Below are 23,829 nucleotides of genomic sequence, written 5' to 3'. Positions count from 1 at the left end.
AATTTGATGGCAACAATACAGCCACGTTAAACCTCCAAGAGAATAAACCTTTGTTGTTCACCTATTTTTTAATTAAAAAGTCTATGAAAAACGGTTGTAGGTCATTAATTGCATGTATAATCTATGAAAATATAGCCGTAAAAATAAGTCCCTGTCAATCTGCTGTATTTGATTAATTATAGAAGAAATGCATGGTGTGACCCAATTAATCCTTTCTCTCATCTCTTCCTAGTTCCTATATATAATTAATCTCTATGACCCTAGAACCAAATTAAAATACAAACACAAATAATTACATCCTTCATAATATTTTCTGCTACCGAACATTTCAAGCACCGCACATTCAGGTGAACGTACATAAACATAGTCATCTACCTCTTTAGGTTTCTTATTTCATATTCTTTTTTAGCAACAGCATTTTCTCAATTGCCATGCATTCCCTTCTTTTAACTCTGTTCATTTTGTACTATTAAAACTTGTCATAGTATCGTATTCATATCTTTTTCAATCGATAAATGTTAATGGTTAATTTGTTAGATGCGAAACCATTTTTTACTAGCAAAATTCTAAACCTCCGACTTAATACTCCTTCAACGTCCCAACATATATCATTTTGCTACACCTTCAAAAATATATTCATATGCTTTTAAATAGTTTTGTGACAAAATTCTCACACTTTCATATCGTGTATATTCAAAGGTTATTACGTGATCAATGGCAAGTACAAACATCTCTACAATTGATGAACTGCATGTGACTCAAGGAGAACCGGTTCGAGTTCAACCCGCGGAAGAAACAGAAAAGGGACTCTACTTTCTTTCAAACCTTGACCAGAATATTGCAGTTCCAATGCGCACTATTTATTGCTTTAAATCAGAATCTAAAGGAAATGAAGAGGCTGCACAAGTGATCAAGGATGCTTTGTCAAAGATTCTTGTCCCTTATTACCCTATGGCAGGAAAGTTGATTATAAGCATAGAAGGGAAGTTGATAGTGGATAACACTGGGGAAGGTGCAGTTTTTGTTGATGCTGAAGCAGATTGCGATATAGATAAAGTTGGTGACTTAACAAAACCAGACCCTCATAGACTTGGGAAACTGGTTTATGATACCCCAGGTGCTAAGAACATATTAGAGATGCCTCTTATGACAGTTCAGGTATGACATAATAGTAGTAAGTTCTCAATAACTTATGTGTGTGTACGCACATATGTATGTATAGTTTAATAATTATATTTTAAATATTTTATATAAAAAATGTATGTTTTAAATAATCCTCCTATCATATTACAATATACTAGTGTTTTTGGAGTCCTATTAGATGAAAAAAATATTAATTCAATACAAAACTAAAATTATTTAATTAATATTAGATGAAAAATATAGTCTACACTTGCTTTAAAAAATATTTACTTGTTTTTTGAAAGGTAAAAAAATATTTACTAAAACAAAATTTATTTTAAAGGGTTAAACAAGTTTTCAATCTCTATAAATATATCAAACTTGTTTTTAATCCTCATAAAAAAATAGGCATGTTTTAGTCCCTATAAAAAAATTCAACATGAAGTTTTAGTCCCCGCTAAATTCAAATTTGTTTAATTACTTCAAATTTTAAATTTACTTTTCTTAGACATGTTTAGAACATTGTAAAAAAATTCATCCATAAAGAATGAGCTAAAAATATAATTCCTAAGTCTAGATTTTCATTACTTTTTAACTTTTATAAATTCATATTTATTTCATTTTATGTTAAAAAAATAAATTTTTGTGAGAATTTTTTATATGGTTTCAGATACGTATACAAAAATAATTTCAAAATTTAAAATTTTAAAGATAGTAAAACAAATTTAAATTTAACAGGACTAAACCTTCTTATAATTTTTTTTTTATAAAGACATAGACATGTCACTTCTTTATAAGGACTAAAAGCAAAATTTGGTATATTTACATGAATAAAAACTTATGCAACCCTATTGTAAAACATATAAGTATGGTGGCGTTTAGCCTGGGAAAGGGAGGTTTTTTCCCACCATGGGAAAGTTCCCTTTTTCCAGGACAGGTGGCGGTTGCTACTGGCTGTGGCCAAACAAAAAACAATCTGGCTTTCATTTTTTAATACTATTTATGTCTTTAACGTACCTCACTTTTACAAATGTACCTCCCCTTTCTAATCCATTTGAAGTATGTTGTTTAAGGTGATTGTTTTCTGAAATTCATCGTTGTTAATCTCAGTAAAGGGAAAAAAGCTTAACCTATACTACTATTGTTCATGAGAATGTTGATTAAGCACATCCTTCATAACCACCATTTTTGTACCTTTTAGAGAGAAGGAAAATGAACAACAGATCAATATCGATTGATTCCAACGCTTCACAGGTACACAAAAAACAAATCACAACATCAAAAAATCCAAAACTTGATAATAATACGAAAATTTAAAATTGGAGAGTATGAATCAAATTGAATGGTGATAAAGGTTTGGATTTGAGTGGATTTAGGAAAATAAAGAATTCGAAATTGAAAGAACAATTCAATCTTCTTTGATGGTGCATGGGGTATTTGCAACCATGATTAAGAAGGTTGTAGATGAGAAAAGAGGAAGAAGCGTGAATGGGTTTCTGGGTAGGTGGAAGAAGCAGGGAAAGAGAAGGCAGTGGAGATACAATAATAAAGTGTTTTTTAATCATTTGGTGGGGTTGGTTTTTTTTTTACACAATAACCACCAAAAAGTTGCAACAATTACCAAGTTAAAGATCTCAACCATCCAATTAAAATACTATTAAATCCATGGCTGTAAAGGGCACTTTCCCATCATGGGAAAAAAGAGTTTGTTCCCATGCTAAACGTCACCTATAAGTATAATGTGTAGGTATATTTATGCTCAAAGTAATAGTTTTACACTTTTTGAGAAAGTGTTCTCTTTTTCAACATGATGAGGTAGAAGAAATTAATTAGCAGATCACGACCTACAATTATGCACACGTGTTAGATGTTAAGTGTATAAAATGTGTATTGTCAATAAAAGTGTATTCCATGTGTTATGTTATTGCTTTTTTCTTTCATATATGATGGCGATGTTTTACTTTGTCCTACCTAATGCTTAAAACATATATAAAAACTAGTAATTAGACTTTAGACTAATATTAAAAATTTATTGGCAAACTTGTGAGCTTAATGAAGACAGCCTTGACTCTTACGGCAGCAAAGGGTCTTTCGTGAGGTAATATTATTTGCATAGGAAAATGATTTGTGAACAATTGAACGTCACCACTCATAAATATGTCTTACGTATGTGTTGGTCATATGTATAAATCAAAGATGTTAAGTGAATTTCCAAAAAAGAAAATGCTAAAGGAACTTCTTTTATAGGTAAGAGAAGTTTAGGAATTTTAAGTAGGAGTTTTAAGATTCAAGCTCTCCAAACTAACAATAACATAACTAAACTGACCCGGACCGATAATGGGTCTGGTTTTTGGATGACCTGGTCCGAACCGATTTTTAAAATTATGACTAACATAACTAAAATTAGAAACCTTCTTTTAGAAGTAACAATTTGTAAACTTAAAAAAAAATGTTGAATAAACACTTCGAAAGTTAATAATATTATATTAATTTTCTCAACCTGCATTCTTAAAACAATCGTTAAAATTTTCCTTAATTTAAAGTTTAGTATTGACAAATGTTACATGAACTTCTTCTGTAGGTGACAAAGTTCAAATGTGGAGGATTCACATTGGGACTGAACATGATCCATTGCATGAAAGATGGACTATGTGCTATGGAGTTTGTGAATGCATGGGCTGAAACAGCTAGAGGTTTAGACTTAAAGACTCCACCATTTCTTGATAGAACCATACTCAAAGCACGTGATCCTCCCAAAGTAGAGTTCCAACACCATGAATTTGATGAAATTGAAGATCTATCAAACACAGAAAAAATCTATGAAGGAGAAAACATTATCCACAAATCCTTCCTTTTCAATCCTGAGAAGCTTGATTCACTCAAGAAAAAGGCCACAGAAGATGGAGTTTTGAAAAAATGTTCAACTTTTGAAGCACTCTCAGCTTTTGTATGGAGAACTAGAACTTCAGCATTAAAAATGCATCCTAATCAACAAACAAAGTTACTCTTTGCAGTTGACGGACGGCCAAGATTTATTCCCCCAATTCCAAAAGGATATTTTGGTAATGCTATTGTGCTAACAAATTCTTTGTGTAAAGCAAATGAACTATTGGAGAATCCTTTTTCATTTTCAGTTGGCTTGGTTCACAAGGCAATTGATATGGTTACAGATAGTTATATGAGATCTGCTATTGATTATTTTGAAGTTACAAGAGCCAGGCCTTCTTTAACAGGCACACTTTTGATCACAACTTGGACTAAATTGTCTTTTGACACTACTGATTTTGGTTGGGGTGAACCTCTATGTTCTGGTCCTGTTACATTGCCAAATACAGAAGTTATCTTGTTCTTGTCACATGGTCAAGGAAGGAAAGGTATAAGTGTGCTACTTGGCTTGCCTGCTTCTGCTATGGAACGTTTTGAAGAATTGGTGATGATGGAATGAAACTTCTATATCCATATACTATAGTGCATTACATATATACCTACATATATACTATCATTTATGTGTAAATAGCTTGCTGAGCTATTGAAGTTTTTCCTTATATTTGTGCTAAAACTGTTAAGTATATATAATAAATTGTATGTGTCATGGGAAGCTCAAATGCTACATTTGTTTCATACTACAGTGATACTTTTTGTTATACTGAAAATGTATTGATAATCAATTCTTTCTTGTTAATGATTTTTTTTTTTAAAAAGACTACGGCCCCGTTTGTTATAGCTCTTTTGAAAATAGATTTTTATAGAGTATTTTTGTTATAGCTCTTTTGAAAATAGATTTTTATAGTGTACTATACTCGTTTGAAAAGGGTACAAAATCACTATATGGAATTAACTTCTATATGTATTGATAAAATCTAATCTGAGCACGTACAAAGAGTAGATTATAAGAGTACAACATAACACAAACTCATCAGAAAAATGATAAATCTTAACGGTCTGAAATTGCTCCACTCCACACCAAAACATTATAAAAATATTCTAAGCCATTGGTAATTTCTTTTCGCAGGTTCCTAGGATATGGATTCACCAAAACTAATAACTAGCCAATTTCTTTGATATGAAGCAACTCCACAAAACAATCTTTTAACCCACATCAGTTTGGTCTGCATAATTGTTACTAGCAGCATCAGATTGCTAAGACTCACAACCAAGCTCTTTCTACACAATTGAAGGCACCCACCGGCCACCATGCAAAACCATGTCATGTATTATGATTTCTTGATATCAAAACCAAGTAAAAGCTAGTACAAGAAAAATATCTGCAAATCATTACATTCACCAGCCCCTAAGGGTTGGTACGGTGTAGGCGCGAGATCTCAAAGTGTGTTCCTATTTAGGTCTCATGTTTGAATCCTTCTGGTGCTAACAATTTCTGTGTTGGATCAGTACACACAAGACTTTGCTCTGCCTTAATTGTGCCCCTTGGCTGTAGTAAGTGGGATTGATCCATCGGATTTATCAGTTATTGAACCGGATGCCAAGTTTCTCAAAAAATATATTACATCCACCAATTCTCTACTTATACAAGTAAAACATAAAATAATATAACATTGTCATTGCTTTTTAGGTCCATGTGAGTATTTTCACATTCGATTTACAAGTGGGATCGAAATTCAACAAAGACTAAATTAAATTAATTACACATTGCAAACTTACAAAACATATATGTCACAAAATACTATTGATATTGCTTTTTTCTATTCTATTTTTTCTCCAGCATTTTCAAATCAATAGCACTATACACTTTCCATGCTTCCTACTCACGAGTGTGGTTTCGAAAAACAAAAAAAAGAAAACCCCATAGCCTTCTTAAAGCTTCTACAAATACGATTATTAATGTTACAATCCTCTACAATATTGTTCATCTCAGCCAACACTCTGTAGAACATATCACCGTTACATGGAAGCCTAATAGGGCCATCATTTTGAAAGCCATATTCAACTTCTGCTTCATCCAGTAACATCTTGAATTTTGGGTGATTAACAAACTTGGTTTTCACAACAAACCTTTGACTTTGTAGTCCAACATAAACTGTAAAACAACCATTGGGAATTTTTGCAATTTGACCCTTCACATTTTCTGAAAATGATTTGGAACTACCCTTATTCAAAAGTAGTGACCTCATATTGCTATTTTCACCTCCACGTCCTAATGATCGCCATGCCTTCAATATCTTGTTCTTCTTACATTTTCCCTTTACACTGCCCATTAATATATTTCAAGTCTTACAACTGCAATTGGACACGGAAATTCATTAATTAGTATAATTATTCTACAATGTGAAAAATTAAATACAACGTGTATATATTATAGTAGTAGTAACTAGTAGTAGTAGTAACTGATAAATATTGATATTTTTTATAAAAATAAATAATTATTGCTATTTGAAAATGCATGGGAAGTATGCATGAATAATTGAATACTATATAGTATATACCTGAAAAATTGGGTTGTGCTGACTTTCATTAAAGAAATGGAAGAGAGATAGATCATCCAATGAGGTATTTCTAAAGAGAATGTAATGAATTTATACATAAAAAAATGAAGGAAACATTCTTTGGTCTTCGTCTATGGGTAGTGTCAACGCACAAAAGTCTTCTAATTTGGTTCATTTTTGTCTGCCGTATATTTTGAAAGCAGAAGAGTGTTCTAATTTGTTTTGTTAATAGTCTTAGTTTTGCTTAAAATTGAAGATACAGAATATTGGTTCTACAAAGTCAACGAATGTAATTTTCTAGCAGCTCCAAAAAAAAGTTGACCTTACAAAAAGACAAAAGAGTGGAACTTTGACTATTCGTGTTTGTGTGATGATGTGGATGTAGTGGGGTTCTTTGTGGTTTCAGTATCCATTTTAACGATTGTTTTAATTTGTAATATAATCATTGCGTAATCTTGTCTTGTGTTAATTTGTAGAAACAACCGTGTTAGAATAATCGTTGGTAAACACTCAGTTACCATTTATGTCGGGTATCGTATTCAATACTGTCGACTAATATTGGTCTTATCATATCCAAGCATTATATAAGGCTAAATTACACTCATTTTCTTTTTTTGTCAAGAATTAAATTACACACGCATTGTACCGTGGGAATAGTTCAGTTGGTAGGACAATGCATTATTATATGCAAGGGTCGGGGTTCGAACCCCAAATACCCCACTTATTTACCTTATAAGGTGAATTCTAGCTATTAAGTCACCTGACCAAAAAAAAATTACACACGCATTTTATCCCTTAACCTTTCTTAAAAAAAAAAACTATTAACCCATTTACCTTCTAAACTTACTCTTATTAGTTACAGGTGACAAAACAAGTTAAAGGATTACTATGTTTAACAATTTTTAAAGTAGGACGAGTTCAAATTTTAACCATTTAGGGGAGAGGATCCTCTCTAGTGAAAATCTCTCAAGTTTCCTACCGTCATTAAATCTCACCATTAATTACACCCTCTCTCATTTTTAATATTAAAACATGTTATCTCACCTCTTTAATATATGGTGGATCACACATGAGAAAAAAGTCACAGAGACAATCCTCACTAGGGGTGTAACGGTTCGGTTTGGATTGACTTTTGGTCAACAAAATGTCCGAACCAATGAAATCTTTATCGGCTTTGGTTTGGTTCGGTTTTTACTATTTTTAAAAAAGAAACCGAACCAAACTAGGCGGTTTGGATCGGTTTGTTTGAAAATACAATTAAAAAAATTCATATTTTCACAAATTTGTATTTCATTCATACAACATACTCAAATATTTCATAAAACTTTTTTTCCCATGTTCTTTGCTTTTAAAACTACTTTGTATAACTAACATGGAAAAATTAACAAGAGATGGATGATCCCAACGACGATAGGTTAGGTGTGACTGGCATCTAGTGTTCTTTTTTTTAGTAGAAATGAAATAGACTCTGAGTGATGGGATGAGATGATGATAGAGAAAATGAATGAATTAAGGAGTATTTTATGTTGGACTTTAATTTTGAGATTAATCATAAGTTTGTGTAAGGAGGGATGATATTACTAAAATGAGGAGTGACGTTAGCATCGGTTCATTGGATCTCAAAATTAAAAACCGAGAACGGAACCACAATAGATTGGTTTAGGTTGGTTCGGTTCGGTTTTGAACCGAACCAAACAAGATCGGATACTTTTTCGGTTTGGTTCGGTTTGAGTTTTCGGTTTCATCAGTTTTGTCCAAACCACTTACACCCCTAATCCTCACCTACCACTTAGTTGATCTACCTCGTTTAACCCACTAAAAGAGAGCAATATCGACAATAATGTCAGATTGGCTTGTTAAATTAGATAAATAATTCTTTTTACACTCGATATCCTTTTCTACCAATTAACATAGTTACATTTCTTCACATTCCATTAACAAATTTTGGGGTTAATTACTTTTACATTTATTTTGTTGCTCGAATTATTCGGTTTTGGTAAAGCATGAAAATTCTGAGGAGGACCATTGATGAGGCTGACCGAATGGAGCGAATCGGAGTAGCACACAAAATTAGAAATTCCAAGTGCTCTAACCATGCTAAATCCTTGATAGATGGCTTGCAATTCAGCAAGAAGAATGTCAGAACAGTCAGCAATGTGTCCAGAGAACCCTGAAATAAAGAGATCAGCATTGTTCCTAAGCAGGCCACCAAAACTGGTACATTGAGGATTGCCAATACAACTCCCGTCGACATTGAGAATAAAACCAGAATGATTCTTGCAATTCCATTTGACCCCCCTATCAATGGTAGCAGAAATAGAATTTTGACGGAATGCGGAGCGGTTGACAATAATGGAATTCTGAATATTGACAGTAAGGCGATTTAGGGACCACTCTTCGTTGTTGAGACACATTAGGTTACGGTGACGTTACTGTTACTTTAATCATGCATTGTGTCTCTTCTTCTAACTTTTCTATACTTTGGAATGGAAACAAACTGCATCCCTTTCAGCCTACTCATGGTCTCAGACAGGGTGATCTGCTTTCCCCTACCTCTTTATTCTCTGTATGGAAAAGCTCTCCGTCGCCATCAACAACGCTGTCAATCAAGGGAATTGGGATCCTATTCAAATTTCTAATCAGGGGCCAAAGCTTTCCCACCTCCTCTTCGCAGATGATGTTCTCTTGTTCACCAAAGCTCGAAGCTCTCAACTTAGATTCGTTAGAGATTTGTTTGATCGTTTCAGCAAGGTTTCAGGTTTAAAGATTAATCTTCACAAATCTAGAGCCTTGTATTCTTTAGGTACTCCTCCAAGTAAAATCACTAACCTTACTTCCATCTCTGGTATCCGTAGCACTACCTCTCTTGACAAGTATTTGGGCTTCCCTCTTCTAAAAGGGCGACCTAAGAAAGATGATTTTCTATTCATAATTGCGAAAATGCAATCTAGACTAGCTTCTTGGAAGAACAAGCTTCTCAACAAACCCGGAAGGCTAGCCTTGGCCACTTCTGTTTTATCATCTATTCCTTCCTACTACATGCAGATTAATTGGCTCCCTCAATCCATTTGTGATATCATTGATCAAACAACTCGGAACTTCATTTGGAGAGACTCCAACAACAAAGGCATTCATTTGGTCGGTTGGGAAAAAATATCTAAACCAAAGACCTTGGGAGGCTTGGGAATCTGATCGGCTAGAAACATGAACATTTGTCTCCTTGGTAAATTAGTTTGGGACATGGTTCAGCATTCCACCAAGTTATGGGTCCAACTTCTTTCCCACAAATACTCTAATGCTCCTCATTTGCTTCTCGCCACTGCTCAACCGAGCTGCTCCTCAACTTGGGCAGCCATCATCCGCTCAAAAAATTTGCTTTCCAATGGCTACTCATGGAGACATGGCAGTGGTGCCTCCTCCTTTTGGTTCTCTAATTGGAACTCTTCAGGCTTTTTAGCTTCAACCGTCCCTTATGTTGACATTCATGACCTTGATCTCACTGTTAAAGATGTTTTCAATAGTCCAACACCTCACACTAACATTCTTTACATCATTTTACCTACCGAGGTTGCTAACAATATCAACAATCTCCATGTCCGTTTCCATAAGACATAGAAGACTGTTTCATTTGGTCTCCCAACAAAAATGGAGTCTACACAGCTAAGAGCGGTTACGATTGGCTCCTTTCCCAATCATCCACTAGCAACACAGACACTTCTCATCAAACTTGGTCATGGATTTGGAAATTACACCTTCCGGAAAAGTATAAATTCCTTGTGTTGTTTGCATGTCATGATGCAGCTCCTACCCTTTCTTTATTAATGCACAGGAATATTGCCCAATCAGCAATTTGTACTCACTGCAATCAGCAGGAAGAGACCTTTCTTCACTGCATTCGTGACTGTCCTCACTCCTTCAGAATTTGGCGTCGCTTGGGATTCAATACCGATGCTTTCTTTGCTGAAAACAGCACTTATGTTTGGCTTAAAAATGGCCTTACGGGTTCTCGTTTTCATGATTTCTCAGCTGGTGTTTGGTGGGTGTGGCGTCACCGTAACCTAATGTGTCTCAACAACGAAGAGTTTTCCCTAAATCGCCTTACTGTCAATATTTAGAATTCCATTATTGTCAACCGCTCCGCATTCCGTCAAAATTCTATTTCTGCTACCATTGATGGGGGGGTCAAATGGAATTGCAAGAATCATTCTGGTTTTATTCTCAATGTCGACGGGAGTTGTATTGGCAATCCTCAATGTACCAGTTTTGGTGGCCTGCTTAGGAACAATGCTGATCTCTTTATTTCAGGGTTCTCTGGACACATTGCTGATTGTTCTGGCATTCTTCTTGCTGAATTGCAAGCCATCTATCAAGGATTTAGCATGGTTAGAGCACTTGGAATTTCTAATTTTGTGTGCTACTCCGATTCGCTCCATTCGGTCAGCCTCATCAATGGTCCTCCTCAGAATTTTCATGCCTACGCCACTCTTATTCATGATATTAAGGACTTGATCAATCTCAGCAGTTCTATTGTTTTTCACACTCTTCGGGAGGGGAATCATTGCGCCGATTTTCTAGCTAAAATGGGAGCGGCTGCAGATGCTGTTTTGATGTTCCATGATTCTGCACCAGAAGAGTTGTTATCGCTTATTAGGGAAGATGCCTGTGGAACCTTCTTCCCAAGGGGCTAGATAGTTTCCCTTCTTTTCTGTTTCTGTTTGTTCCCTTTCTTTTTCTGTTTCTGTTTTCTTTTTTTTCCTATGTAACCCAAAAAAAAGCATGTATTCTAGACATCTTATTGGGCTTGAAGTGGACAATTTTATGTTCCATTCAAGCCTGGTTTAATTATACTTAATTTTAAAAATATTCAAAAAATTTCATGAATTAATGATTGTATTGTTTTTTATGTCTTTTGGTTTTGTTTCTTATTACATCAATGAAGGAACTATGTCCCTCTTATGGGTTCTTTAACTCCTTCAAAGAATGTTAAGTAGCTTCCTGGATAGCCATAGCCTTATTCTTGTCCACATTAATCCCCTTGTTATGAACTATGAATTCCGAAAACTTTCATATTGATACCCCCAAATGCACAGTTAGGTGAGTTCATCCTTAATCCATGCAACATAGCTTTGCTCCAACTCCAACAAGTGGTTTTTGAAGTCTTTTTATCTTATCATTACATCATTTAATTACCTCAATGTCATAGCATTCATAGCCCGCAGATGTATGACTCTAACATTCTTGAGTCCAAACGGAATTACAATCCACTCATATAAAAAAAAAAAATTAAAATGGGGGGGGGGGGGCAAAATGAAAAAAGTGGTAAGAAAAATACTAAAATATAGCTAAGGGATAGTCATTCATATACTTGGAAGGTAATGTTGCACTGGATTATTTGGAAAGGTATGTTCATATAAAAAATTCTACTAAGAATCCATTTGAATGTTATGTTAGCACGAATATCATAAAGTAAAAAAAAAACGTGGAAGGAGTAGTTTATAGTCAATCTTGTGAAAAAGTATATTCTTGTTGCCATTTCCTTTGATTGCATTATTTTCATTTGGGGCCCCGGGGAATTCTAATGAAGGTTCACTGTGTCACATAAATTGAAAGCAGTGCAGCGTGGAAGTCACTATCCTGTCTTCAGTTAGGTTTCGAGTTTGGATGGTGGAGCCCTTCTAACCTATAAACAAGTTATACGTACCAAGAGCCAAATTTATAAATCATAATTTTCACACGATATAGTTAAAAACGTTGCCCCAAACATTACCATGTACTATGACTATTTTCAAATGCATCTTTTTGCTGTGTGTTAATTATAAAAAAAATGTTATATGCAATGTGTATGGGCATCAGTTGTGTGGCACTCAAGGAAGCTTGCGAATTGTAATCTATCTCAAGGATTAAGAAAAATGTTTTCAACTCAAAATTGATTGACGATATAAACCATGGGTCTGCTTGGATATAGCAAGTGTTTGTGCATAAGTTTACCTTACTTATTTTTATTGAAAATGATAAAATAAAGTTAAATTGTTTATGCATATGCTATAAATAAGCTATTTTTATGAGCTATATTGAAAAATTTATGAAAATAAGCGCAAAATAAGGTAGTTTTAGTTATGAGTTGAGTTTTTTTCCCAGTTAAACCATTGTTTTTATCTAGCGCCTCTCTATTTCAAATTACATATCACATTTTTACAATGTGCATTATTCACATAACTTGATCATATATTTTAATTTTTAACTAATACATAAATACAAATGTTATAGCATGTAAGATGTTATTCGATTTGTTACAATAAATATTTTTAAAATATTAAATTTTAATAATTTTTTGCCATAAATAATTATATATATATATATATATATATATATATATTAACGATTAAAATTGTGTATTGACATGTCTAAATTTGTTGACTGCAGCATGTATTTTGAAACGGAGAGAGTAATCATTTTAATAATAGTTGAAAGTTGTGGTTGTCGAATGTGGTGACAGACATTTGTCAAAGTGGTGATTGACGACAACAACCACATCATCAATCGGAGGTGGCAGTTCGAGTGGTGATCATGGTGGTTTGTGATCACCGGAGGTGACATACTAATGATAAAGCAAAAACAAGAATTATAAAATTAATTTTTGCGGTTTTAAGATTTAAGTGAAAATTGTATTTAAACTAAATAAAATAAACGACATTTTTTCTAACATGTTTTTTTTTTTCTTTTCGAATTTAAACTTTCAAAACTTATAATCAGAAACTAGAACTACTTCGGATACTCTATCAAAGACTAAATTGATACTTGTAATTCATTTTAAATTAATGTAACTGTTTGAAGCAGTTTCACGTAGTGGATGATTTTGACGGTAGAAAATCAACCCAATGGCTTCGAATTATACAACACGGTTTAGTTAATTTAACATAATTTGATATCATTCGCTCATTTTTATCAGACATTTTGCAATTGAATTTAATATAATAAATGAGAAGCAAAACAATATCACAATAGAATGCATGGCATGGTTGTTAGTGCATTCCACATTTACACTTCATGTTGACAGTTCAATTTTCAATTCCCACTCTAGTCAAAATGGAGTTTTTTTGTCAAAAAATATGGGGTCATGTTAACTTGTGCCCTAGGCACAAGAGGGCACAAGTTAAAGATCTAAAAAAAGAAATAAAACATAGAGTTTTTTTTTAAAAAACCCTATTCCCAAAAAAAAAATTCAAAACTGACCCCCTATGAGACTTACTCCCTCCGGTCCTAAATATAAGCAAATTTGACTTTTTAGGTTCATTCAATTAATGATGTATGTGGTTCATAATATAGACCACATACATCATTAATTGAATGAACCTAAAAAGTTAAATTTGCTTATATTTAGGACCGGAGGGAGTATTTTCCAAAATGACCCACTTTCAATTTTTGTTGATTTTTTTTTGTCGTTTTCCTCATTCCCGCCATCTGACACATGTCACATCGTTACTGGTCATGCAGGTTTGACTTATTTTTTTTTGAATTTTTTTTTCCGGTCCCGCCATTTCAAACGGCGGGAATGAATATTTAATTTTTTTTCGTTTTTTGTCAACCGTTTTTTGTTTTGTCCTGTAGTGTATCAGAAAATTGAGAAATTGACTTATTTTTTTTGAATTTTTTTTCGGTCCCGCCATTTCAAACGGCGGGAATGAATATTTAATTTTTTTTCGTTTTTTGTCAGCCGTTTTTTGTTTTGTCCTGTAGTGTATCAGAAAATTGAGAAAAAATTTATATTTGCTTGCTCCCCTGTAGTGTATCAGAAAATTGAGAAAAAATTTATATTTGCTTGCTCCCAGCAGGAGTCGATCCAGGCGCGCATGGGACAAAGCAAACCTGTGTTGCCACTGAGCCAGTGTAGAATTGTTGTCAATTTACGCATCCAATAATATATATACCATTTCTTAAAACAGTTTTACACACCATGAACCATCCAATTTTTCATTTTTTGTTTTTTTTTAATATAAGTCTTATAAAATATATATATATATATAGGAGTTTTTATAATTTTAAGGGTTAATTATGTTTCTAGTCCCTATAAAATAGCGACCTTGTAAGTTTAGTCCCTACTTAATTTTAATAGCATTTTTAGTCCCTATAAAAAAAAATTTACTTATAATTTTAGTCCCTGCTAAAACAAAGTTTGATTAATTAGCAAACCTGGGATAATATATATTTCGACGAAATTATCATAGGGAGATAATATATATTTCGTCGAAATTATCATAGGGGGATAATATATATTTCGACGAAATTATCATAGGGGATAATATATATTTCGACGAAATTATCCCCCTATGATAATTCGACGAAATATATATTTTTCACCGGTAAATTATCCGACGAAATGATATATATATTATTTCAAAATATATATATTCAAAATAAAATCTAGATTTTGTTCATATTCGTCTGGTAATTTTTTAAAATAAAATCTAGAGTTTGTTCATATTCGTCAGACAAATTTTTCAAAATAAAATCTAGAATCCAATTAAAATTATAAAAACTCCTATATATATATATATATATATATATATATATATATATATATATATTATATAAGACTTATATTAAAAAAACAAAAATGAAAAATTGGATGGTTCATGGTGTGTAAAACTGTTTTAAGAAATGGTATATATATTATTGGATGCGTAAATTGACAACAATTCTACACTGGCTCAGTGGCAACACAGGTTTGCTTTGTCCCATGCGTGCCTGGTTTGACTCCTGCTGGGAGCAAATATAAATTTTTTCTCAATTTTCTGATACACTACAGGACAAAACAAAAAACGGCTGACAAAAAACGAAAAAAAAAAATTAAATATTCATTACCGCCGTTTGAAATGGCGAGACCGAAAGCAAATATAAATTTTTTCTCAATTTTCTGATACACTACAGGACAAAACAAAAAACGGCTGACAAAAAACGAAAAAAAAATTAAATATTCATTCCCGCCGTTTGAAACGGCGGGACCGAAAAAAAATTCAAAAAAAATAAGTCAAACCTGCATGACCAGTAACGATGTGACATGTGTCAGATGGCGGCTCATTCCCGCCGTTTCAAATGGCGGGAATGAGGAAAACGACAAAAAAAAAAATCAACAAAAATTGAAAGTGGGTCATTTTGGAAAATAAGTCTCATAGGGGGTCAGTTTTGAATTTTTTTTTGGGAACAGGATTTTTTAAAAAAAAAACTCTAAAACATAAGTTTTGTATTGAAAAAAATAAGTTTTTAAACTTTCAAAGCATTGAATGCACAATTTTCAAAAATTAGTTTCTACAATTGGCTTCTAAACTTGTAACATTTCCCAAAAATATATCAAGCGCTTTATTGTTGACCCGGTCAGTTTTCGTCAAAATGAAGTTTTTTGTCAAAATGGAGTTTTTTTAAAAAAAAAATATATCAAGCGCTGTATTGTTGACTCCCGATCAGTTTTCAGCAATCCACCGAGTCGCCGGTTTAATCCGGTTTTGACCAAGTTTGACCGTTTCATAGCGGTTCAATAACATAATCGATCCAATAAGTGGACCGAACCGGCTAACCCTCCGGTTCACAGTCGGATCGGTTCGACCGGCTGGTCTAAGTTTTAAAACTATGGTTATATCTGACGGTTACAATCTTTCTTGATAAATCATGTATGTTTCCGATCAGGAACAATAGCACCGCTCTTATATCCTTCCTTGCGTGTTTTTTTTTTTTTTTTAAAAACAAATCATAATGGTGTCAAAAGTGATGAATCATACAATATCTTTTACAAAAGCATAACCCCTAAAAAGAGAGTGCCGCCATCAGCCAAAAATAAAATTAGACACCCATACAAAAGAGTGGGTGTCTCCACCAATCAAACAAAAAGCAATAGAAACATAATTCAAAAATAACCATAAAAAGGAATTCAACTTCACTTTCTCGAATTCAACCTCTGCATACTTGTTGTTACTTTTTCTATTAAGGCTATTTGTCCTGAGAAAGTTGTTCACAATAGACTTCACGATATATTCTTCCTTACTCGACTGATGATAGTATTGCACATAAATTAAACTAAACGCTAAGAATATAATTTTTCATTAAAAATTAATCCGAAACCTAATAGAATTGCAATTGATAATAGCAGAAAAATGACTTATTTGATTTCACAAGAGGTTTCGGATCAATTGCCTCTTGTAATGATAAATTGAGAACTAACGGATTGTCCAACTCTATACTCAAACAAAAAAAATATAGATTGTCTAACGCAGCATATTTATACAAATTTACCAACCTATATGTTTCATATATTTTTTGATTTAAAATATAGGGTGACATAACAAATATTAATATAAACCATTATTTACACTTGAATAGAAGGTAAATAGGCAACAAGCTGCGCCGCTAGACCTTTTTGGATGACAAAACCAATCCTCGTAAACACAACATTCATGGACCTAGGAGACATGACATTGCTATGCATGACCTTTTGAACTCTATGTAGAAGGTCCACAGCCTCAGGTACTAGGAAACCGAAAGTGTTTATTTAAAATTAAAAAAAAAAAACCGAAAGTGTCCAAAGCAAATGGTATCAAAACATGTTGATTGTCAGAACATGCTTTCTCATGTTATACAAATTAAATTTTGTTTGTTTTTTTTTTATATTTTTTTCTACTCCCTCCGTTTCAAAATGAGTGTCGTTTTAGCCAAAAAAAATTGTTTCAAAATGAATGTCACTTTCAGTTTCCAATGAAATAATAACTTTTTTTTCTCAATTGTACTCTCCAATTAATACTTTGCACACTACTTCCAAAGTATTACTCCCTCCGTTCCTTTTTAATTGTCACTTTTGAGTTTTTTTTACACAAACCAAGACAACAATTACATTTTACTACTTTTGATGGGAGCCCCTAATATGGACCCTTTTTTTGTAAGGTCCATCCATGCTCCTTCTTACATTACCGGCAATAGTAGGTAGGTGTATGCATAATAGAAGTGAAAATAGGAAACGTGAAATTAAAGGTCTCATTTTCTCTCTCCTTCCACAATTGTTTCTGTAGGTGCCACTTCACCTTGCATCTTATGATAATTCTCAAATTGTTCTTAAATCTTTTACCTAACTTAAGACAAACACCATGAACTCAAACTCAACGTTAATTTCTATGGGCTATTCAAATGGATGCTCAAACCATATCCCTGAACTTTTTCCATTATCACAGTCTCATTGAGATACACAAGTTCCATGGTGATAGTAATCAAATTCCTAGTATAGTTTTAAATTTGTTTCGGAATCTTCATAATTTAAATAATTAACATCACTACTTCCGACTATGACACAAATATATCAATTATGTTTATGTGAAAAAAAATAGGAAAATAGATGTTGGTCACCAAGGCAGTTAAGCAGGTAGAAGGGAAAATAGGAAAAATTGTTCCTAGAATGGAATAGCAAGGACGATGAAGTTTGTTGTGAATGAAAACCAGAATTTATGGAATCAATCTTATCCTAATTCTAGATCGTGAATGAACCAAAGGATTACACAGTAAATTAATAATTTTTTTTGGTTAGTTTTATCATTTAAAGAATGTTGCTAGTGGTATGAACGAAAAGTATGTACATTTATACCTGCTATTGCCAGTCATGTAAGAAGGAGCATGGGTGGACCTTATAAAAAGAGGTCCATATTAGGGGCTCCCACTTTTGATACAACAATTTATCTTTTTCCTATAATAACCTTCATCATTTAATATTTCTTTTCATATATTTCTCTCTCTGCAGTAAATAAGCAAGGGTAATAAAGGTAAAACAACATTTAATATTGTATTGAACTTTGAAAGTGACATTAATTAGAAACAAAAGAATTCTGCAAAAGTGACAATTAAAAAGGAACGGATGAAGTACTTTTAAAACTAACCAATTGTTAATAAGGATAATTTGGTAAAATAACCATTCTCTTTCTTTTAATCATTGCATTTCTTAATATGTGTGTAAACACCTAAAACGACACTCATTTTGAAACGGATGGAGTATTTTTTAATCATATTATTAATATAAATGATGTTTTTTTACATGGGTATCAAACAAATAGTTGATTTTTTGGATGTTCAAAATAACAAGCACTAGCAAAGTGGTAGTGTACCAAAATGGTACCCTTTTCATTGGGTGCCTGTGCCTCATCCCCCCTGGCCCCTAGTTACTAGTTACTCCCTTATGCAAGTTTGTACAAGCACAAAAAGAAAACAGAATGTGCCTGCTTGCTTGCGCGTACCGTGCGTTAATATCACAGCACGACTCTTGGAATGGTTGATTTGAGCTCATTTCTAGTTGGACCGCGTGTTCTCCACTCTCCTCCTTTCACCTATTTTTCATTTTTTATTTATATAAAATAAAATACCGAATATTCAAAATTTAACAATGTCAGTTTATTATTTAACCTAACAATTTACTACATTGTGAATGAATGCGACAGAATAAGAAAAAATTGTCACACACACACACAACACAAGTTAAAAATTGATGACTGAAATGGACCCCAAACAACACCTGAGAGATGAAGAAAGAAACAAGAAAGGCGCATTTGCTTTGGTAGCTCATTATTAACCAAAGAGAATGTGAATCATACTACTAATATTCATTCATCATATCATATCACACGGCCACAGTTAAAACTCAAACCCCCCCCCCCCCCCCACGTGTGGTTCCTCTATAACTAACCATGGTTAAATCCAACCCAAATCTAAAAGACTAAAACAAACCCCTCCTTCATCCATTTTCAATTTTATAGTCTAAAAATCACAAAGCATAAGGCAATTCAGATGTTCTGACAATGCATACGTATAGCAAAGGTGGGTGGTAGGGAAATCAGAAGAAGCAAGGCGTCGTCTCAGGGTCAAGCCAACAACAACAAAAAGGAAAAAAGGGCAACAACAACTACACCAACAGGTAATAACATATTAACACATACACATAGGAAAAATAAAATAAAAAATAAAATAAAAAGCTAAACAAGTCTGTGACTGTGTATTGTCTGGTGTGACCATTGTCTGGGATATAAACGGAAAAACAACAACCAAATAGCATAGCATGGCAATGTTACCTCATTATTAATGCATTTTCAACTTTCCAGTTTTTTGTCACATTCTCTGCCATTTTTGTCCCTTCAACTTCTTCTTTTTACCTATTCGCCGCTCCTATTTTCTCTTTCTTGTTCCCTTCATTTCAATAATACTACAACTGCATAGAGAAATCAATACGTACTCCATTTGATAGAGATTTGTCACTAAACACACAAGTTGACTAATCTATCTGTCTACAATCAACGCTTCATTTCTCTTTTTAGGTTTTTTTCACTCACCTTAGCCCCGTGATTTTTACTTCACTTTTTTTCTTTTCTTTTACAAAATCGACGGTTATTCTGTGTTTTGATTTTCACTATCACATGATGTGATGTGTGATATATACTAATATATATTATGACACATCTTTTTCTCTTCTTCTGCAGATTTCTTATTATCTCTTCTTCAACGCTCTTCCTTTCATGCTACTCTAAGAACCTTCATAGCACTCATGGAACCGAAACGTGTTATCGTCATTCTCACCGTCATCACCTTCTTCTTACTCTCTTCTCTCGGTCTGCTTGCTGTTCTCACTGGTACGTTCGTTTCTCTTTCCAAAAATCACCGTTAATTTGTAGATTCATTGCTATTGCTATGATTTGTACTATTTCATTTTTGAAAATAAAATTTTGAAGATGATTGAATCCTTTTTTCAGTGTAGTGTAGTGTAGTGTAGTGGTGTTGTTATGCTATTTTTTCGGTTATGTTTGTTGAATCGTATATTCAACATTTGTTTGTTTTTTGTCGTTATGCGTACCGTTACTACAGGATTGGGATTTGGTGGTGGTGGTGGGGCTCGTACTGGAACGTTGATGTCTTTGTCGTATTTGTTGGGGTTTGAGGAAGAAGGAATCAACAACAACAACAACAACTACACACTCCTTCATCATACACCTCATCGTAAACTTCTTCCTCATTCTGGTAATTTTTTACTTTCCTTTTTATAATTCTACAACCTTTTTAACTTAATCATTACAATTTAAATTTGGGAGAATGATTAGTTTTGTTTTCCTTTTTTGAACTTGTAATGTGTTTTGTTTTCTAGGGATTTGTCTTTTCTTGAATCTGTGTGTTCTTTTTGCTGATTAAGGGTGTGTTTGGTTGGGAAGAGAAGTTGTGAAGAGAGAAATATGTGAGAGAGAGTAAGAGAAGAGAGAAATAAGTGAGAAATAGAGAAGATTTGATGTATTGTTTGGAAAAAGAGAAAGAAGAGAGAAATAGGAGAGAGAGAAATATAATTATTTTTGAAATGTCAAAAATACTCTTGAATTAGAAAATTAAAGAACCACTCCTATATAATGGTGTATATAATTAGACAACTAAGAGGAATAGTATACTTTATTTAACTTAACCGACCTAAATTAATTTAATTGACTAGTTAAATATAATTTAATTTATTACTAAAAAAAATTAATTTAGATAATTATCTTTTTATGTTAAAATAATAAAACTCAACCCCAAAATTCTCCCAACCACGTTTTTTCCCAAAGCCCGAACAAGCTGCGATCTATACATTCATATTTATTTTATTTCATTAAGCTATATGCAGATTGATTTATTTATAAATATAAAGAATGGGAGGTCTCGTTTTTGAAAAATAATATTTATCCTTTATGTAGCAGCAAGGACACAATTGGAAAAGAGAATCTCTACGCTATTTCTTCGCACATGAGCAGAGACTCTAAAACATGTGGGACCCATGCTTAAAATCTCTCTCTCCCCTATTTCTCTGGTGTGCCAAACTGGAGAAACACCCATCTTCTCTTCTATCTCTCTCTCCCCAACTTCTCTCTTTCCTATTTCACCTATACCAAACAGACCTTAAGAAATTGATTTATTCAGTATTCACGAGTGTATTAATTTGTTGTTATAGTTAATTTGTGTGTGACCTTTCACACATCTTCTGAACAATTGATTTTTCTTTTTACCCTTTTGAACTTGTTAGATTTTCTGGTTATTGATTTTGTTTAAGTTTAAATGGTTTCTGTAATTTGTTTCTTTTCCTGTAACTCCACAATATAGGTAAAAGGGTTGTTTGTTTCTGTTCATTGATGATGAATTGCACTAGCACATGAGCAGTAGTAGTTGTGTGCTGCTTTAAAAAGAATATTATTCAAGGGTATATTGATTTTGTTCTTATTTGTGTGAAAACTTAGTTTATTAGTAGTGTTTTGTCGCGGTGTGTATCCTTGTTTCATTGATGCGCACTCCACTACTAGAACATTAGCAATAGTTTTGTTACTTAAAAATTAGTAAATACAAAGGTGTATTTATTATACTAGTATAGTAGTATCTTGATTTTGATGGAAAGGGTATTTATTGAATAGTTTATGCAAAACCAAATGTGCAGCAACTGAGAGGTTGGAACCAAACCGAATATGGGGTGACAAAAAATGCAGCAAATCTGATATTGTTATCAATCAAGGCTCAACAGCACCACTCCCAAGTGGTATACCTACATACACAGTTGAAATCATGAACATGTGTGCGAGTGGATGTGACATTTCTGCTATTCATCTTCGATGTGGCTGGTTCAGCTCAGCACGTCTCATCAACCCTAAGCTCTTCAAACGCCTCCGTTACAATGACTGCCTTGTCAATGATGGTAGACCATTAGTCAATGGTGGCACTGTTTCTTTCCAGTATGCTAATACCTATCTCTATCCACTCTCAGTTTCATCTGTGGTATGCGTTTGAAGAGTGTTTTTTGGTAGTGATTCTTTTGGACTTGTGTATATACACATCACATATTATAGGTATGATCACTTTCATGTGACACGTGATGAATGGATCTATAGATGAAAGGTGACGATGAGAACAGGAATATTGTGCTTACAATTTTTTTGATGATAGATTAGATTGGAAACATGTGGGGACTGAGGAGGAGAGGATATTAAAGTTCCAGACCCAACAATGTTTTCCCTTTTTGCTTTATATTTCTTTCTTTTTAGACATTATGAGATGATATATGTTTCTATCATTTTCCTTTTTGTGTACATTCATTAATATAGAACTGTACAAGGCATTGAGTATTAGCACGGGCTGAAAAGTTCATTGCAGCTACCATTCAAGAAAATAAATGATGCTAAAATAAGTCTCCTTTAATTCCCTGCGCCCCTTTTTAAAAAATTAGGTCATTATTATAAGTGGGAATGGAGGAGAGGAGGGATCTATCAATATACAGTTTGTATTTAGTGTGAGAGATCACATCTCAGAGAGGGCCCGTGAGTGCTCATTATGTCAACCACCAAAATTAAGTCCCTTTTTATTGCCGGAAATATTAAATTCGTTCACAACTACGCCAAAGGATAATTGAAATACTACTACGTTTGGATTAGTAATTTTCTTTCTTTAGCTATAATCTAGTATTTTAGATGTAGTTATGTGTTCAATGGAGAGAACTAATAATGGAGAGAAAAAGAATGTAGTTTATGCATACTTTAAGATAATGCAGTTAGTACTATTTGATTATTTTGCATGTATATTTTGTAATTATTGAATAATTATTAATTGGGTGAAAATACAATTAGAAAATAATATTTTAATTATTTTGACAGAATAATGTTTTTAAAATGATTTTTTTGTAATTTTAATTATTGTAATAAAAATTTAAAAAGGACAAGCAATTGTATCCGTTTGCATTTAGATTTTGCAAAAATCAAAATTCAGAACCCATCGTTGATTAAAAGATTAGCTACGTACAACTATGCAGGCTACATTATCAACGAAATGATGCACTACTCATTTTAATATCAAAAGGAAAATCATTAGCTACGTACAACTATTTGTCAAATTGAAAAAGTGTGATTAATATTTCATTGAAAATTAAAAGTGACAAACAATTTTTCCCCCTAAAGTAATACTTCATCCGTTCCAAAATATAAGTAAAAATGAGTCTTAAGTGATGTATTTGATACAAATTTTAAACTAAATACATTAACTTTGGTTGGTCAATTTTTTCTTATATATTGAGATGGAGGAAGGACTCATTTTAAAACGGAGGGAATAGTAATAGGTTTTTCTTTTTACTAATTTATATACTACAATAGTACTACATGTTGGACATGTTTGCATTTTTTATGAGTAAGAAATCGAAAATTTGTCATTTTCTTCCTAAGCGTTGGGGCGATGTCTTGATGTGTTGTTTTATTAT

General features: G+C 33.1%; 4 protein-coding genes across 5 annotated transcripts; 2 read left to right on the top strand and 2 right to left on the bottom strand.

Annotated features, from left to right (window-relative positions):
* Positions 1-268: 268 nt before the first annotated feature.
* On the top strand, positions 269-4,748 carry LOC146941879 (omega-hydroxypalmitate O-feruloyl transferase-like). The gene is made up of 3 exons (XM_085755734.1): positions 269-347; positions 700-1,158; positions 3,704-4,748. The coding sequence occupies exons 2-3, from the start codon at positions 715-717 to the stop codon at positions 4,565-4,567; spliced, it is 1,308 nt and encodes a 435-aa protein (XP_085611860.1). The 5' UTR covers positions 269-347; positions 700-714; the 3' UTR covers positions 4,568-4,748.
* Positions 4,749-5,740: 992 nt separating this feature from the next.
* Positions 5,741-6,681, bottom strand: LOC146941878 (auxin-induced protein X10A-like). Its single transcript, XM_085755725.1, has 2 exons — positions 6,567-6,681; positions 5,741-6,360 (listed from the first exon to the last, which is right to left on the bottom strand). Exon 2 carries the CDS (start codon positions 6,336-6,338, stop codon positions 5,889-5,891), a length of 450 nt encoding a protein of 149 aa, XP_085611851.1. The 5' UTR covers positions 6,339-6,360; positions 6,567-6,681; the 3' UTR covers positions 5,741-5,888.
* A 1,819-nt stretch (positions 6,682-8,500) lies between these two features.
* Positions 8,501-8,980, bottom strand: LOC146941877 (uncharacterized). Its single transcript, XM_085749993.1, has one exon. It carries the CDS (start codon positions 8,978-8,980, stop codon positions 8,501-8,503), a length of 480 nt encoding a protein of 159 aa, XP_085606119.1.
* A 10,066-nt stretch (positions 8,981-19,046) lies between these two features.
* On the top strand, positions 19,047-22,656 carry LOC146941876 (protein TAPETUM DETERMINANT 1-like). Of its 2 annotated transcripts, none has more exons than XM_085755719.1 (4): positions 19,047-19,503; positions 20,063-20,212; positions 20,445-20,597; positions 22,027-22,656. In XM_085755719.1, the coding sequence occupies exons 2-4, from the start codon at positions 20,128-20,130 to the stop codon at positions 22,371-22,373; spliced, it is 585 nt and encodes a 194-aa protein (XP_085611845.1). In that variant the 5' UTR covers positions 19,047-19,503; positions 20,063-20,127; the 3' UTR covers positions 22,374-22,656. The 2 variants fall into 2 exon arrangements, with proteins under 2 accessions (XP_085611845.1, XP_085611846.1); XM_085755720.1 differs by lacking the exon at positions 19,047-19,503 and adding an exon at positions 19,640-19,900.
* The last annotated feature ends 1,173 nt before the right edge of the window (positions 22,657-23,829 follow it).

Source organism: Medicago sativa, chromosome 3 (assembly GCF_051527215.1).
Source record: "Medicago sativa cultivar Bolivia chromosome 3, Bolivia_mono, whole genome shotgun sequence".
Lineage (NCBI taxonomy): Eukaryota > Viridiplantae > Streptophyta > Magnoliopsida > Fabales > Fabaceae > Medicago > Medicago sativa.
This window is presented reverse-complemented; position numbering and strand designations above follow the sequence as displayed.